Source organism: Cephus cinctus, unplaced genomic scaffold, assembly GCF_000341935.2.
Source record: "Cephus cinctus unplaced genomic scaffold, Ccin1 Ccin1_scaffold0462, whole genome shotgun sequence".
NCBI classification, from domain to species: domain Eukaryota; kingdom Metazoa; phylum Arthropoda; class Insecta; order Hymenoptera; family Cephidae; genus Cephus; species Cephus cinctus.
Window position 1 is genome coordinate 120,213 of NW_014333138.1, and position 17,709 is coordinate 137,921.

The window sequence follows — 17,709 nt, forward strand, 5'->3', positions numbered from 1 at the left end:
TGTTTACTCCGTTCACATCATTGACGAATAAACCGTGAATAATTTGTTAGTGAGACACCAGATTTATTCCCGGTCATCGAACTCGTCAAGGTCAATAAGTATTGATGGCGGTGGAACCTTCGCTCTCCTCTCTCGCAGCAATTGTAACAGGACACGATTTTTTATGTGGTAATTCCTCTGTGACGTATATGCGAAGAATTTAAGAGCGCTAAAATCTGCTTGCGGTTAAAATTAGGGGTCATTATGAATTATTCAACGGATGCCTATATACGAATTTTGTCTATGCTACCAAATTCGTTTCTGATTGCGCTCCATGGTACAGGAAATGAAACGTTGTATCGATAAATAAGAATTTATTTTTTAAATCTAATAAGTTACTAGTCTCTGATACGTATTACGATCGTAATAGTCATCTCGCATTAAATAAGAATATACTCATAAATTATAAAATATACATCACATACGCACGCTCGCATTCTTACAATATATGTACATTTATTGAATTTTTAAGAGAACCTAGAATTACTAGTATTCCCAAACTGAGGTTAACCGAAATTCTCGAAATGATGAATGAAGTACGGAAGTCGTCGACCTTTGTTAACCTCGTCGCATGCCGACATTACGCTCTTGGTTAGAGGCCTCGGGCCACAGCTGAATACTCCTATTTTGCTAACCTGTTATAAATAATGAAAACAATTTAAAAGAGTTTCATTGAGCAATAAACCAGTTGAGAAATATCGAAATCCTATTTATACTAACATAGCTGTGCTTCTTCTGAACAAACTTGAGAAATGAGGTCATGTCAGGTCGACCAAAGTGATTTATAGCTCTGAGTCCTGTGAAGATACTCTTCTTGGATAACCGTTGGAAGTGATTCTCACAGATATACTGGAAGGAAAAGTGATCAAGAATGCAACAATCATGAAATATATATAAATATTTGTATATTGCAAAATAATGATGATACTCACGAGCATAGTAGTGCGGAGATCAAATTTATGAAAGAATTGCGTAATGAAGATATGTATTTCTAAAACATCAGTAACATCTTTTCTCTCCACATCTCTCAGTACATCAATAAACCATTCGAAGTGTTTGTGAGATGGACATATCCATAAGAAGTATACCTATATATCAGGAATTGAAGAAATACATAACTGATACAGAAACAAGATATTCAAAATTTCATTCCGAGCTTGAGGCAACAAGTGGTGAGAAAGCTAGTTTTGAAATTTTAATTTTACCTTTTTACAAGCAACTCCAGAATATCTGTTGGTCGATGTACCAAATACTAAATCATTGAGCATGGAAGCGTAGGGTGTAACGCCGATACCACCGCCAACCATAACGGCCACCTCGAATTTGTACCAGTCCTGATTTCCACCACCAAATGGACCCTCTATCTGAATTTTTGGATGTTCGTCCTCGGGGTTAAAGTTACATGGGTCAAAGTAGTTCCTCAGCTTCCACGTCCAGGGTCCTTGAGCTTTTATATGACACGAGAGGAAATTCTCATGCGGTGCAGATGTTAAGGTAAACGAATGGAATTCATTTGAACGAAAAGCTGTGCACGATAATCGCACCCATTGGCCAGATAAATATTTTAAATTTGGCGGACGGTAAAACTTTATCTTTATCACATCCGATGGCAGAAGTTCTGTTTCTATAATGTCAAGGGCCATGTATTTCGTTCTGAGACTTACGACCTGTACAAAAAATGTTCATTGAGACAAAATTCTTATAACGAATACAAGTAACTGCATATGATTGCTTCTATTACCTTATCAAGGGCATAAATGATAGCTGGACCAATAAAGAACATCCAAAATCTTGGTGCTCCGGTTAGTCGTGCCAATCCGTGAATCAGAGACAACGCATACAAAAGTACGTATAAACTGTGTGTTTTCCAGAAGAATTTGTATGCTTTCTGTCTTATTGTTGGATGAGCAAAGACAAATATTATTGTCATTACAATAAACAATAGAATTCCAGTAAGTCCTAAAATAATAGTATATCAAATGTGATGAGAGCTGATTGAATTGGTTTTTTTTTATCATGAGCAAAGGATTAGTTACCCGTAACGGTTCTGAACAGCCAAAAAGAGATGGTTGGACGAGCATCGCTGGGAAAACTGACTTCGCTGGTCAAACATCTTAGATGAGTAATAGGCTGGGTCGAGACGTGATAAAAATTTACAATGTGTCCGACAGTATGTAAAACGCTGAAGAACAAGGCGGTACATGCAGCAATTTTGTGAAATTGAATGTGAGAGTCGAGAGGAATGTATTGCTGAATAGAAAACTCTTTGAGCTTAGTCAATAAGTTTCTAGACATTGTGAGTAGTAACAGACTATAGCAAAATGAGAGAGCTGCTGCTGATCCTCTTGTTATTGCTATACCAACGCCCATTATATGCCTCAAATCTGTATGCTCAGCCATGAAGGAATAATCTGAAATAGAATCAGATTCATTTACCGTCCATTGATTTAGAATACAACGTTGGAAAGATATTAGCTTGATTATGAAGTAATTTTTAAAGTGATCCTTCTTACGTATAAATCTTTCAACGAAGAGAGCAATGGTGATGACGTAGAAAATAAATAAGTAAAAGATGTTCTGACGATTTTCTTCCAAAAACGTAGACATCCCATCCCATTGCTTCTGTGCCCAGCTTTTTGATGTTTCCGGCGGAAGTTGATCGATGTGGAAACTTGTCATTCTTGCGACATTCGTAGAAGTGTCTAAGAAATTTTGTTTGGCTCCTTTACAATCTAAGCCTATAGCCACAAAGTCTCCCTTGTACTCTTTCATCATTAATTTAAAATCATTATACGTCAGATAGTCCTTTCTCTCGAGTCCAGCATCCTGAAGAAATATGGTTCAATGTGTCATTCTATAAACTTGATTGTAACTTCAATACAATTATTGGTAGCTTATACATATAATATGATTTTCAAAGATTCTTAGAAGCAATCATTACAAACCTGGAACATGCCGTCGATCAATTCTGTAACATGATCATCGGAGAGACTAGTAGTTCTGGCAATTTCTACCAGAGATCTTAGCATCTCGGATAATTCCTCTTTGTCTATGACGCCATTACTGTCCTTGTCACACATGTCAAATATAATGCGAAGTTTATCTTCAGTCTTGCCTCTGGAGAATAGCAGGACAGTATCCAGAAATTCCTAAAAGAAAATATTCACTATTTGAGGAACAGATAATAATCAAATAGAAAAGACATTAGAAAGTGAACCTCCACGATTAATGGGAATTTTTTGAAACTGTCGACAGTACATAATTTTTTTTCTATGATCTCAAGAGCGCATTATTATACACAGCAAAGCATAACACTTTCAAATTCATCGCACACTGAAGGCATTTATTAAATGTGCTTACAAAGCATATTTTTTTATAGATTTACTAAAAAGCTTCTTTGTTCAGAATCGATATAACGTGCCTCGTTAGACTCGATTACTCAGCACTGCTCATTGACGTAGATTTACGAGCAGAGAATTGCATGTAACGAATCAAATGAAATAATTTACCTGAAAGGATATACGGCCATCCCCATCCTTGTCCACGATATTAAACATCTTTTTCACGAACACAGCATCAGGTCTCATACCCAAAGCACTAGCAAATTCACTTTTTGAAAGTGAAGTTCTCATCACAGTGACAACTTCGCCGCTATCACTATCGTCTGATCTTCTTCTACGTTCTCCAGGTCTTAGGCCAAAAGTCAAAGCATATGCTTCCCGGAAGAACTTAAATGAAAAAAAAAAGAAAACAAAGCTTATTTAAAACTATCTCCAAAGTTCTTCAATCTCCATTCTTCCCGAGAAACGGCTTGAAGAAAACAATGAACCGTGAAAAATTCCAGGTGAATAGGTCGTGCCGATATATATGTATAAGTGCATCAGCTGTACATTGAAAGTTAAGAAAGTCGTATGGTTAATTGTACGATTCCCATTCCACGTGAGTAACTGGCCTTGAATCGTCTTCAAGTAACGAGAGGGACAGCGACTCGTAAATTCTAACAATTAGAAAGTCGTTGAAACTTGCGAGCGACCCACATACGTAGGAATTACCATCTTCCATTCCACACAGTCTTATCACGTGGTGGTTAATTCACTATCATCGACAATGTGCATAGAAGCTATTTTTTTATCTAGGTAAATACCAGAGGATACGTTTGATTCTTGAAAAAACACTAAGGCAAAATTCTTCATATAAACTTCTCTTGAAAATACTTGCTTATGTCAAGTACTATAATTTTTACCATATACATATCATGCGTTGAAATTAAAAAATGGTTTCACCTGTTCGAGCTTTTTCTGCCGACGCTCCTTTGTTTCCGCCTTGGCAAGCATAATGTCACGGTTGGTCTGTATGAGCGTGAAGTGCTTCTTATGCGAGGTTAAAAATGCCTCCAATTTCGTAATGAACTTTCTACGCGAGCCCAATGAATCCAGTTCAAGGACGAGATCGTAATCCCGTGGAATTCGCAGGAGGACGAGCGGCTTACGATGACCGCTCTCGCTTTCCTGAAATCACATTTGCGTCTTCGAGTCCTTGATCCTTGATCAAACATCCAAAACAAGCAACCTAAGTTACTTTCAATAAGCTTTTGATATTGATACAACCAGAGAGATAACCGAACACCCTATCGAGGAGTTCCTTCTAGTGATTCTGATCTCAGTTTGATTCAAACATTGAATCTTGACAAGAGACTTTTGCACAAGCCGAATAATATTAATCCTTGGAATATTAATGAGATATTAAAACTTGAAGCATTAAAAAAACTGCTTTCACGTGAGTGATATACAACGGAAATTTACCATGAGTCCATCTATTGCTCAAATGTCAAAATCACCTGATTGAAATTTTCATGCGAAATAAAAAAAAAGTTACCTGAGATTCTTCCATGGTGATGGAATTTACATTATTGAAATCAAAACTACGAAGTTTTTCTCCTTTACGATTAACTATGTGTAATGCCGTCTCAGGTCCGAACTTGACCTTAACGAGCCTCCTATAATTAGCATGGAGCCATTCTCTCACAATCATTTTATCAACACAGATACGACCGTCGTTCCGCTTCTGTATTGCTTCCTGGAGAATTTTCAAGCGACGCCTACGTCGGTTTTGTAATTTTACCAAACCATATCCGACGCCAGCACAGAGTATTGGAATAAAGCCCAGGAAAATGCAAGCATAAATGTACACGAGTTCGCTACCCTGAAAAATATAAAGACTTATTATTCCGAAACTTATGCATCCTATTTTTACATAAATTTTTTAACACTAATTAGACGTGTGAATGAGTTGATGAGATTCCAATTAACGTAACCTGTTAAGCAAGTACAGAGCATTGCCAGAAAGTGGTTAAACGGGAGTGGGCCAAGTTGAGAAATTTTCCTGTGTTGCACACATGATAGGTGGTGCAATTATGTGTAACTTAGTCAAGGGGAATTAAAGTAAAAAAAAAATAAGTTTTCATGGTAGAAAATTACTTCGAAACGGTCTGGTTACTTGACGGTTTCTGTTGGAATACTAATTAATTGGGTTGGCCTTTCATAAGAGGATTTAATTATACTAGGGATATGACTCATGACTTTTACGAGTGATGTAAATTTTACTTATAGAGCCGAAAGCACTGCTAATTGAGTAACGTTAACTCACCTCGAAGTAATCGTAACGATGTAATGGCATACACGATTCCAACATTGATGAATTTAATTGAAACGGTTGAGGACAAGGATCATCCTCCGACCATACAAATACATGTTTCTGTATCGTGTAAGAAGGAATATTTGTTGTGTTCGTTATAATATCCCATAGAGAAACCTTCCGAATTTCTTCAATTTCATTCTTTGTGAATATTCTAGACGGCAAACAAAGATAGTTTCAATACAAGAAATTCATGGGAATAATTTTTTTCTGTATAACATAAAAAATGTTCCCTTACCCGTTTCCTTCGTTCTCAAACCAAAATCTGTCAGAATCGCGTAATCTCAAAAATTGATCTTCTATCACAGCCGTAAAAAGTTCACCAGGACCATCAGTGGATTCCAACATGCCTCCGACATAAATGTCAATGTTGTTGAGATTGTTCGAATAAATTTCCATAAATGTTCTCAAAAGTTCAGGATTCTTATTGAATAGTGCAGGATTTATTTCATTCCAGGTTTTACGACGTGGTAATTTAAAGTGTGCTCTAGCTGTATTGTAATCGGGTAATCCATTGTCTCGACCTCTCATGATGTTCAATGCTCCAAGATCACGTCGTGAAAATTCCATAGGACCAAATAAATTATTTCTGATATCAGAACACAGAAGATTGTCTTCCTTCTCAGCAAGCTGGGACGTCATACCCATTAGCAGTTCCTCGATAGTACTGTTAGCAAGTATTTCCTATAAGAAGAGAGCAGAGAGAAAAACACTGTAATTACTCGAAATACCAAGAAAATAGTAAAATATATATTCGAGCTACTTACGCTAGAATCCCACCAGGTAGCACAAAGTCGAATGGCCGGTTCGCCCATATTGGTTTTTCGAAATATACAATTTTCATCGCGTCGATAAATTCCTGGAGGTATTAAGGTGTGACCGAATCGAAATGCAGCGCTTTGAAATATATGACTAATTCCTGGGTGCAGATCAGGTTTGTATCCTGAATATCCCGGAAGTTCTTTACCAAGAAGCGTAGGCAGGTATTCGTACATAATGATATTCTAAAAAAAAAGGAATAATCTTTCTTAAAATTCAATAACTTTTTTCTACCTTAAAATTAATTATCCAAGGATTTTTTGTTTATCCACCTGAAGCGTTCCAACGACAATTCGACGAGCTCTCTGAAAGATTTCTTCATCTGACATGTCAGGATGTTGTCGCTGAACTCTAGTAGCAATAACATTGTGCCACTTGTAAAAGAGAATTCCAAAAGCCAACAACGGCGGATGCTGATTAGATCTTGGATCACCGAGCACTACCAACAATTACAGTGGATATTAGTACTCAATAAAATTCTTATTGCCAGAATTCTCTTTAGACTTAAATTTTAACAAACGATCAATTTCGCAATCAGAAGCTTTTAACACGACTATTGTTAACAAGTTACCAGTAAATCGATACAACATTATAGCATAACAGTGTTAACTTTGCAGTGGTTAATAAGCATAATAGACTGAAGACAGAACAATGAGAAATCCAGAATGACATTGAATATCTTGAAGGACTTTAAAGTAGGTACATCAGATATTGCACCTGGCCCCGAAGCGTTATACAGCAGCCGCCTGACAGATGCCAAGCGACAGCACAATGGGGTCCTGTCAGGTGTCCATTGTTAAAAAAATGGCCCGTTCCACTTTTTTTCATTTATTATTCTCCTTATTATATAACCGCCACCCTCTTACTTTTCCTATATCACAAATTTCATTGTAATCTATACTGCTTACGATAAAGTCGCTCCGGATTCAGCATCCGCATAACATTTGGTACAGCATGATTGAAGAGAGGTGCGCGCATGGTATTCCTCACCGGAAACTTTTTACTTGGTTCCGTCAGGAAGCTGCCATTCTTGAATGATCTCATCGTATTGGTCCAGGCTTCACTACTCGAATAGATGAAACTTCCGTCTATCCAGCTTGTCACTTTGTTTATCTGCAACCTCACGTGCTCACAGCTATTTTCCATATGTTTCCCAAGGTATTGGATATGTCAATGAATAAATAAATCTCCTACTGAGATATCCTTTGTGCATAGCTAATCAAATTCCAGATAGTCTCATATTCAAGTAACAAGATAATTGAGACATGAAAAATTAATTGAATTTCTTATCAATAAACAGCGAACCATTGAGTTACCTGTTCGCGTGGACTGTTAGGACTGCGTCCTGTTCGCCTATCGTAATCGGCTCTCAAAAATGGAATGTATTTATTCCCCTGGCAATGCTTGTCGAAAACAGGATCACATTTCTCAACTTCGATCCGATGGAATTCAATTGGACAGCCGCTCTCACTTGCCATTATTATTTCTGAAGTGACCATTTGACCTGATGAAATGAAATTCGATTGTAATGACTACTGACCAAGTAGCTGTATTTCTTTCTTACGCAATAATGAGACCTACCAAAGAATGCGAATAGTGCTGTATGATTTTTTGTCGAGGGCATTCCATCATCTCCTTGCATAAAAAGATCACTGAGTTTTCTAGGAGATGGTCTGTCTTGACCAGCCATCATGTATACTCCATCGGAATAAGCAGCAGGAACTTTTCGTATCAGCCTGCTGTCTACAGATATAAAAGTTATTAATTATATATTTTAATAAACAATGAATTCATTAAACGAACCGCAACATCATGTCATTGTCAGTAAAAGAAAAATAAGCTGTCCTGTTATTGAAATATTAATTAAAAGTTCTATTCAAGAATTACTCGACACAATGAATTGCCCTACAGTTAACAAATATATCACAGATAATTATCTCTCAGAATTTGTATTGCTAAGAAATCAAGGTTGACAGATTCGTCCATATTTAAAAGTACCAAACTCCTCTCTCTCTCCCTACCTTGATCCACTTAATGAAAATTGATGAAATTTTTTTCCAACAAGACTTTTAATAAGCAATTACTAACATTTTGAATCAGATCCTTATTTAAAAAAAAATAATAACTCTACGTGACAATAAAAAGTAAAATACTTGCCAACCGAACCCCAATCCGGATGCGCCAAATTGTTATACCATCCATCGTATCTCTGTTTCTCCGTAAAATGGAATTGCTCTAGAAATCACAGAAAAAAGTTGATTAATTAAAAAAATAATAATAGAAACAATAAATTAAGTATGCTATTTAATACATATGCGATATACCAGGATATCATCCAGTAGTGATACAAGATTAATTATCTCAAGTGTTAATTAATTATGATCTCAGTCAAGATCGTATGTCCGCAGATGACTTATCTCGTTCTCCTATCCTATCAGTACGTAATTGAGTAGCCATACGTTTCTTCATTTATTTATCCAGCTAATCTAATTCCCGGTAATGTCTCTACCTTCGATCGAATCCTGTCTATTATAATCTTCGTCTATACCGCGGTTATACGTCACCATATATAACACCATACTATTTAACATGTACTTGTTCATGTACTATATATCTTCTATATGCCAATGATTCCACACGCGTGACCATACACGAAATAGAATCATGTTTGGTAACGTGGGTATGCCAAAACAATTAATCACGACATACATTACGACAGGTGCGAATCAACTGCTGTTACTTATTTTTGTTTCTTTCTTTGCTCTCCTTACACGCACTAGTAGTTATCGCAATACAAAATGACATGCCAAACTTTCACCAATTAAAACATCACGTTTACCCAGGATCGCCTAAATTTCGTATAGTCCTGATACATGTAACAGACAATAAACACGTAACCAAACGTAATAATGACTATGACTATACAGTTAGTGCATGTCGTTAAGAAGGAATGGAAGATTCCAGTTACGTTAAAGAAATTATTCAGTGACTTAAGTGTTCTTGGAAAATTATAACTGAATAGGATTTTGAAAATTAATAGCTACGTTCAGCATTCATTAAAGTAATTTGATTAAACAGTCGTTATCGGCTTATAATTTAGTGACCATAATGATACAGAATTCATTTTTGTAAATTACATAAATATTTGTATCATTCCGCTTGCTTGGTAGTCCATTGTATTTACAGCACGCGGATACAATAAATTATGTGCTTGTATGCAACGGACTGTATTCACACCGGAGATCTATTACTGTAACTACATTAACGAAGTCGCTTTTAAAGCCGTTAACAGCCATAAAAACAGATTAAGTGAGACTCTGTTTAAAACATTCTTAAGCTCGCCTCTGTACGTGATGTTTGCGTTGAAAATATGACAGTGTTATATATGCAGCAGCATTGATTACATTGTTGTTAATTGTTTAAAATGACATTGCACTATGTTTCGTAACCGGGCTCAATTCTTTTTTTTTAATACGGCTTTACAATCATTATACAGTTCCTGTTACGCATCCTTATAGATATAATATGCGGGCGACCATACATATGTGCCACTTTTAAATTCTTACTTGAATAAATGTCAACTTTTCGAATATTATCATTGTTGCTAATTGACAGACGATTTTATTCGGCTAGACATTAATTAGCCTTGATATTTAACTACGCTCACATTGAAACAAAAATTCTCGAGGTCAATCAGCACCGGATGCATGGAGCACCAGAAGAAGTCCAAAGCGATCGAATTATTCCTGAAGAAATTTCTGTTACTCATTTTTTAATTACATCTTTTCCTCGCTACGCTACTGAGATAGTGGTAAGTATCCCTGTCCTGTACGTTGCACACTCTACTTTGGTATTATGCAAAGATGACAAAACGTCTGCTGCTTGTAATGGTTTGTGCAATCCGGAGTAATTTCAAACTTGTAATCAATTAACTAACAACTGCGCTTTTAAGCGCGATTTCTTGTCGAGTAAAAAGAAATTTGACACCAGAATTAACATGGCTAAAGTACTAATGGAGAAGTTTAAAGAAATCTTTAACACTTTTATTTTCGTGTATTGAATATTAAGAAACTAGGAAGCCCACTGGTCCTTCTTGTTCCAGACAGTAAACTCTTTGTGTCTCTGCAGAATCAAGTACATTTTTTCTTCTTGCATCTAGCGTTACGTATAACAAGGTCATATGCTATTACCAAAGTACTGAAAACTTCATAGTGATTATAAGAAATGAAATAGTAATTGAATATCGGTTTTTATGTAAATAGAAAGATACTACAGACATACAGAACCATGCTCTAAAATAAAGCTGAGATGATACCTCAATACGTTTTTACTGTATATCTTGACAAAATATTTATCCTTTTTAAGAAAAAGAGTTTTTTCCTGACATCAAGTGGCTGTATTTTTTCATGAGAAGCTCCCTCGAGGAATACAAGTGCCATGAGATTATGAGAGAATGGAGCAACGACCTTATTCCGCGTCTATTACTTGGAGTACACGAACGTTGCTCGTTGTAGTTATCGCAAAAAAATTCGCTATTAAGCAGCAACACCAGAGAATCTTCAGGGATGAGTGAATGTAGCTAATGGTATAAGTATCTGATTAGATGTCTTGGATTTAAATGAAAAGCTATGACTTACTTATGTGGCTCTTTGAACTATTCGTATCCTGTTCGTGTGCAGACTTTGGTACCATTTATCTAATGAAAGATTTATGTACCTTTCGACCTGATGATTTTTAACTGCGGGGGGTTGACAGCTTGTTTGAAACTTTTATGAATGATTCGAATACGTATATTTGTATTTCATTGCTCGTTGCGACATACTGACTATTAACGTCAGTGGAGTGTTAGATTGATTGGTGTAATATGACAATAATCCACTTAACATTTTCAGTCCTTTCACGACAGGCACTTTTATAGTAAACGAACATTTTTCGAAAATGAATAGCTTGAAGAATGTCAAGAATTCGAATGCTGATATCACTATTATTCCATGCGTTTAATGTTTGTCTATAACCGTTTCAAAATGGTACTGGTTCCTTTTTTAATATTCTTTTGCTCTCCAAGGACCTTGAAAGAGTGCGTAACGTAGTACGAGTGTGTGTGATTTCAATGTAATTAAACTCTAGTAACTGTTCAGTTTTTTTTCTCTTAATTAGAATTCAGGAGTTTCGAAATGCTGGCTAACCGAAAACACGAGCTTAATGAATATCTTCTCTTCGCTGTCAGGCAACAAAATTTCTTGTAGTAAACTGTAGTGTTAATGTTTTGTCAGTGGGTTAGAGGATACACCAAGAACTGAAAAGTGACGTATGCTGACAAAAAATAAAGTCATGTCCCGAATGCAGTTATCAAAACTCACACCTGAATTTAATAATAAAATATGACAATACCTTAATAATATTTTATTCAGTTAAAATAATAAACATACCGGCTGTGACATCTCGAATAATCCAACCATGACAAAGTATTATAAAAGTGATAAAAATGGTGCAATGTCGCACAGAGGAACACGTTGGCACTAACATTGTCAGCACGACATATCTCAGTCAAATAATCATCACGACCGACAGTCCTTAGAAGAAGTACCCGTATCCTTGATAATTGAGACTAGAAGTGTTCCACACGGGTCACGTAGTTTCCGGTACACAATCTTCCACGGGAAGTTCTTGTGACCCCCCAAGAAGACGAAGGTCTGAAGAAAAGTTGCACGAACAATAAACTCTCTTATTTCACACAGAGATCCAAGAAACAAAATGATGATCTTTTCGTCGGGAAACTTTATGAAATTAAATAGAAATTAGTTTGTCTTTTGGTATGATAAAAAAAGCACGTAGCACGAGACTGTCTAACAAGTCCGGTGGAAGTAAGTCTGGCAGGTCTGCTGCTCGAAGTAAAGAGGCAGGAATCGCACCTCTCGTTCCTCTCGGCATTCACGGCACTCTCCTCTCTCCATACTAGTAGTGGATTTTCAATCTCCATCTTGCTTCCACTACTTCGAGGATATCTACCCTGTTGTCCCCAACTCACTCCCACTCCTGGTAACACAGAGAACACGCTGTGGTCTCCCACTCTGGGGACTCGTTGGGCCAAGAGCGTAGCAACGGTGAAAGTCGCCGGCCTATTTGTTTCATTCCTGCAAACGCGCTTCATAATCGGTCGACGTCACCTAGCCGGCAGGACTAGTTTCCCTGGCCTATCCTAATTCATTCAACCCCATATCACAATTTCCTGTAATAATTTTTATAATAAAATCCCTAATCGTATTACATTGACTGATTGACTGAATCCATTACGTTGAAGACTTACCCGTCATCGATGAAGATGATCTTTAGACAAGATTAAAGAACCCTGATGATATTAGACTTCTTCACGAAATTGTTGAATGTTACTACGTCGTATATTTTCTAAAATGTCTTAGATAATTTCCAATCGTTTTTCTAGCTATGGCCCCCTTGGTGGTCCATACAGAAAGTTATGTTCGTCTTCCTTTTTACATCTCCTGCAATTTAATGGCTTGTTAAATAAGAATTAGCAGAATAGATGAGCAAAAATCTTGATCATCGTGGGTTCGATTATGTTTTGGAAGAGATCAATGAAGTCGGAATGCGAAGTCATTTCTATTGAGTTTCTATGGATGCCCTACTTGTTTCAGGTCAAGGAAAGTGTTCTCACTATGGTAAGTTTCAAGAGCAACTTGTTCGAAGCGCTGGACTTCATTCATGTCCGCACGACACTCAGCGCTTACAGACCTAGTTTCTCACCGCACTCATAAATCGGCCAAGGAAATTGCAATTTGCGAATGAAGTCTCAAGGGAAACTTCTTCAGTTAATTTGATAATGGAAGTACATTATCTAATGCATTAGTGGTCAAAGTAGATTTTGCATATTCCCCCCATTACAAAAAATAAGAGGAATTTACATAAAGATCCGATTTAAATACGTTCACGGAAGGTCCATACTGTATTCATTGTTAGAATAAAGTTCCTGAACGATTTAAAAGATCATAAATTACTCTATAAAATTGATATTTAATTATACGACTTGACCTTGCTGCGTCGTACTTGGCGGATCTTTCACTAGTGAATTAATCCTTAGAGTGAAGGCTTCTAGAGTTTAAGAAAGGATTAGTCAGTGAGTTCGATCTGTGAGACAAAGAAGTTGCTACTCATCGTTGCTCGCCAGTGTCAAGATCAATGAACGAGTTAGAGCGCAGAAGAATCATTGCCTAAACAATATAAAGAATCTTAAAGACGCCCACTGCTTGTATTCAATTTTATAGTATATACGCAAATGAATATAAAATATTTCACTGTCACCATGTAGGGAGATTGATATTAAGAAAAAGTTTGAGAAGAAATTTTAAAAACTGCATTGAGTCACCTCAGCGTGTGTAGGTTGATAGTAAGATGTTTGATGCTTTTGACAATATATCCATTCAGTTGCCTCAAATTAATACATATAACTCAGGCACACGACCAGCTAATACTTTTTATCACGGATATCTTTTAGTTTAACAATTGGCACTGATTCAGATGTGAGTCAATTGATTTGTACGGCCTTCGTAAATTTCATTAGTATCCTACTACTTGGCTGAAGTTCACTTTCAATGGATTTCATCATTAAATCGACTTGAATGGAACACCATTGAAGTGGACTCTGTCGCCATGGAAATACCCTGTGAAGTCATAGAATCAGGACGAGTATTACAACTTGGCGTCCATCTTACATAACTTGAGATTAGGTCAATACCGCTTACTAGTATACACAGAACTGGACTGTATGGTTGCACAACAAGATGGATCAGCAAGGGAAGAGGTGTCTCTTGAAATACCAGGAAGAAATAGGAGAAGAACTGCTACATTTCTTTTCTTTAGATTTGGCTCATCAAGGTTCCCTATGAACAATTAATAAAAAACCGGCTGTACTTTATTAGACTGAGAAAGAGACGAAAGAAACATATTTTCATAATACGGAAATTTATAATTATACAATCACTTTAAACGTAACGAAATTAATTTATAGATAAATCAAATGCGTTTATGAATCATTATAAAATGCTGACGAATAATAGTCGGATAAGGACTGCAAGTACTGAATAGTAAGTACATTATTATTGTCCTTTGCTCTGTGAATTTACAGCAACCCGGTAGTTTTCTTGCTAATATATATATCATTTTTTCTCAAAAACATATTGTCAAATTCTGAGCGATATTAAATGTTCGCGATTATTTTTATCTAAATACATTTGCGAGTTTACTCTGCATATTATTAGCCGTTAACGTGGCTCATTTATTCACAGATCAGCTAACAGCTTGGATCTTTTTCCACGTTGTGTTCTACGCATATGTATACTATGCATTATATATAATACCATGAGTTCCTTTCTTTTTTGGTAAGAACGTTGGACGCGGATGCTGGATCTTGCCGGTCTCGTCAACGGAACGCAGTCCAGACTTCCACGAGGCTAATGTGTCCGCCTTCAAGGGCGATAAAATGCGAGTGAACCATTGACGTGCGAAATTCCACTTCTCCAAGCCGGATCCACATATATATACATATATTGTCTAACACGGAGCTGAGAACACATTGGAGGTCAAGACAATGCACCAATTCCTGATGGATGAGATTACAAGCAGTCTGTGAATATTGAAAGATCATCAATGACATCAGTGCCATGAATACACTGAATGATATGAGAGAATCTAAATAGAAATAGATTCTGAAAATCCGCTTACGGTACCGCTCTCCACGAATATTCCTGTTCGATTTCCGTCTGGTACAGATTGTGTGCGATGTTGTTTAAAAGATAAAGTCAAAAAATAAACAGGATATTGTAGCGAGCAGCATAGAAAAGATGAAGGGAAAAAATGGAGAAACGCGTGGATGGAAAAACAGAAAAGGAAGAGGGACTCTGGGATTTTCCTTGAAGGTAGCATAATGAGCATCACGGTTTCTTGTCGGTTGGCCTTGTGATATTTCCCGAGTAATTAGCCTTCTTTCGATTATTTAATTAATCTTATTTCGAACAGACATGACCCCACGAGTCCATCGATCTTTTCCGAAAGATTTAATCGATGAATTCAAATGAGCTATTAAATGGAACTGTTTTAACCAGGAAAAAATTATAAGACGTCCTTCAACATTTTTATTAATTGAGTATTCATAAAGTTCATTTTTTAATACCTTACCTTATTTTCACACTGTATAATATTAACATAAATCGACTGGTATATATTTTCAGTTTTAAAATGTAATATCCGGTTCCGGGTTTTACCGACAGTAATTTCAAGTTGACACTGCGCGCGCATAATGTTTCGCGAATCACTGACTCCGCCAAAACCTGCTTCGACCATGCAGCTTTCGAATGTTGCACAATTATTGCGACAACATTACATCGTTTTATCGATTATCCTTCACTATATTAAATAATTTTACGTTACCCCCTACTTGTTTATCTTCCGTAATCTGAATCCGATCCGAACAATCATCATATATCAAGGAAAATAATTTCACCATATAACAGTGTACGTTACTTTAAGTCTGCGTTAATAATATCACAACAATTATTGTTATAACAATTCGATTAAGTTACATGTTATAATTATTTAATTCTTAATTCTTATCATCAAAGAATCAATCTAAAATAGACACATGTGTAACACTTATCATATGTCCCGACAAGGAATTCCAGGGTTATACTCGTGGTCCGGAATAACATTAACACAATACAAAAAACCTCTTACAAATACCTTAGACGTGAGTGAAGGTTTTGGTCATCGCCCGCGGTCAAATAAACGTTTAATAGAAATATTAGGTTGTGTAAGATATACAACTGTTATTGTATCCACGATATTGCTCGAGATTTCATATATAGCGTACCGACGCTATAACTAGAAACAGAATAACCCGCGTGGCGTCATCTCACGTCAATCTTAATAACTGGCAATCATTTATTAATCGAGCTAAATATTAATTATCGACAAGTCCCCAGCAATCTATGAGATTATTCAAACGCCAAATAGAATTCGTTGATGAGTAACAATACTTAATCTATACCTTTTCATCAAATAAATTAAGAAAAAATTATTCTATAGATCAGCCGCGATAACGATTTTCCTAAAAGTTATAAAGAACATATCATCTTGTACGACTTATAGAAATTATGACTTCCACTATTAAAATGATTGACATTTAGTAGGAGTAATCATAGAATATTTATTGCCAGATAACGAATCCGATAAAATACGATTCGAATATACGTGTATATATACATATGTATACCCAGTATTACTTGCTTTTACTATCGCTTTGATTACACTTGCTACTTTTACCGTGATTCATCGATTGCTTTCAATTTACTTTCCAAAGATACCTGAACCAGCCACACCTCCAGCTGACCTACGTTTCTGCTACCACTGACAGTCCTGGAAACTACAGAATGCAATACGCACAATGTGCAACTGACCTTATAGTTGCAACTGCTGCTGACCTTATACCTTCTGCCAGATATATATTACTTATATCAAACATCCTGTACGCCTCCTATTACGTACATACAGATATAGTGAAGGTCGACGAGGGTAACGATCCGGTCATTTTTTCTCAAGAGTCATTAGAAATTAATTGGCTGTGCATTAGTCAGCTTTTGCGCTTATTAAGAAAATGTTCAGGCATCTAATCCTCATAGACTTTTACACGTTCAGACGTGTTCATCTGCCACGCAATTTAGTAATATAAGATGTGAGATTATTCATATGTCGTAACTTACATTGTCTCTGATAAGTAATTTTGTAGTAAAATGATTCTATGTAATCATTAAAACAGGTAACGATTACATTCTAACAATTATTAATTTTGCTTATTACCGTAACTGCTGAACTAATTTATTTTCATAATTAGGACAACCAAAACTTCTATGGTCTTAACATCTTTGCTTGTGGGGGAATAAAAAAAACTAGATCTTTTTCTTATTGTATTTGGATTTTTATTAGTTAAATAAATTTTTTTTTTTCTTTATTATCTTTATCTTTTATTTTTCCTTCATTGTCTGTTTTTCTCTCCAAGCTCTGTTCTGGTCAGTCTTGGATGCAGTACAGCTGCGTAGCTCCTCTGTGCGTTGAGATCGTTACTGTCTGATTGAGCAACGACATAATCAT

General features: G+C 36.3%; 1 protein-coding gene across 13 annotated transcripts; it reads right to left on the reverse strand.

Moving 5' to 3' along the window:
- Positions 1-336: 336 nt before the first annotated feature.
- LOC107268015 (dual oxidase) lies at positions 337-17,598 on the reverse strand. 13 transcript variants are annotated; one of them, XM_025085235.1, is made up of 25 exons: positions 16,303-17,598; positions 14,925-15,190; positions 14,310-14,447; positions 13,934-14,228; positions 12,860-13,052; positions 11,982-12,781; positions 8,710-8,787; positions 8,134-8,295; positions 7,869-8,056; positions 7,461-7,665; positions 6,825-6,991; positions 6,501-6,737; positions 5,972-6,417; positions 5,686-5,887; positions 4,915-5,241; positions 4,323-4,547; positions 3,549-3,767; positions 2,985-3,188; positions 2,553-2,865; positions 2,076-2,450; positions 1,781-1,998; positions 1,245-1,706; positions 972-1,127; positions 760-888; positions 337-674 (listed from the first exon to the last, which is right to left on the reverse strand). In XM_025085235.1, the coding sequence occupies exons 6-25, from the start codon at positions 12,076-12,078 to the stop codon at positions 546-548; spliced, it is 4,539 nt and encodes a 1,512-aa protein (XP_024941003.1). In that variant the 5' UTR covers positions 12,079-12,781; positions 12,860-13,052; positions 13,934-14,228; positions 14,310-14,447; positions 14,925-15,190; positions 16,303-17,598; the 3' UTR covers positions 337-545. The 13 variants fall into 13 exon arrangements, with proteins under 13 accessions (XP_024941003.1, XP_024941002.1, XP_015595824.1 ...); XM_025085234.1 differs by having other exon boundaries at positions 14,925-15,128; positions 15,742-17,598; XM_015740338.2 differs by having other exon boundaries at positions 15,742-17,598.
- Between the last annotated feature and the right edge of the window lie 111 nt (positions 17,599-17,709).

What these genes read in the sequence shown, in the direction of transcription:
- LOC107268015 (XM_015740345.2), bottom strand. Translation starts at nt 12,078, where the DNA reads ATGTTAGTGCCAACGTGTTCCTCTGTGCGACATTGCACCATTTTTATC. An exon ending in TTGTCGTTGGAACGCTTCAG is followed by an intron (nt 6,738 to 6,824) that starts GTGGATAAACAA and finishes CTTTTTTTTTAG; the next exon opens with AATATCATTATGTACGAATA. An exon ending in ATGGCCGTATATCCTTTCAG is followed by an intron (nt 3,189 to 3,548) that starts GTAAATTATTTC and finishes ATTTTCTTTTAG; the next exon opens with GAATTTCTGGATACTGTCCT.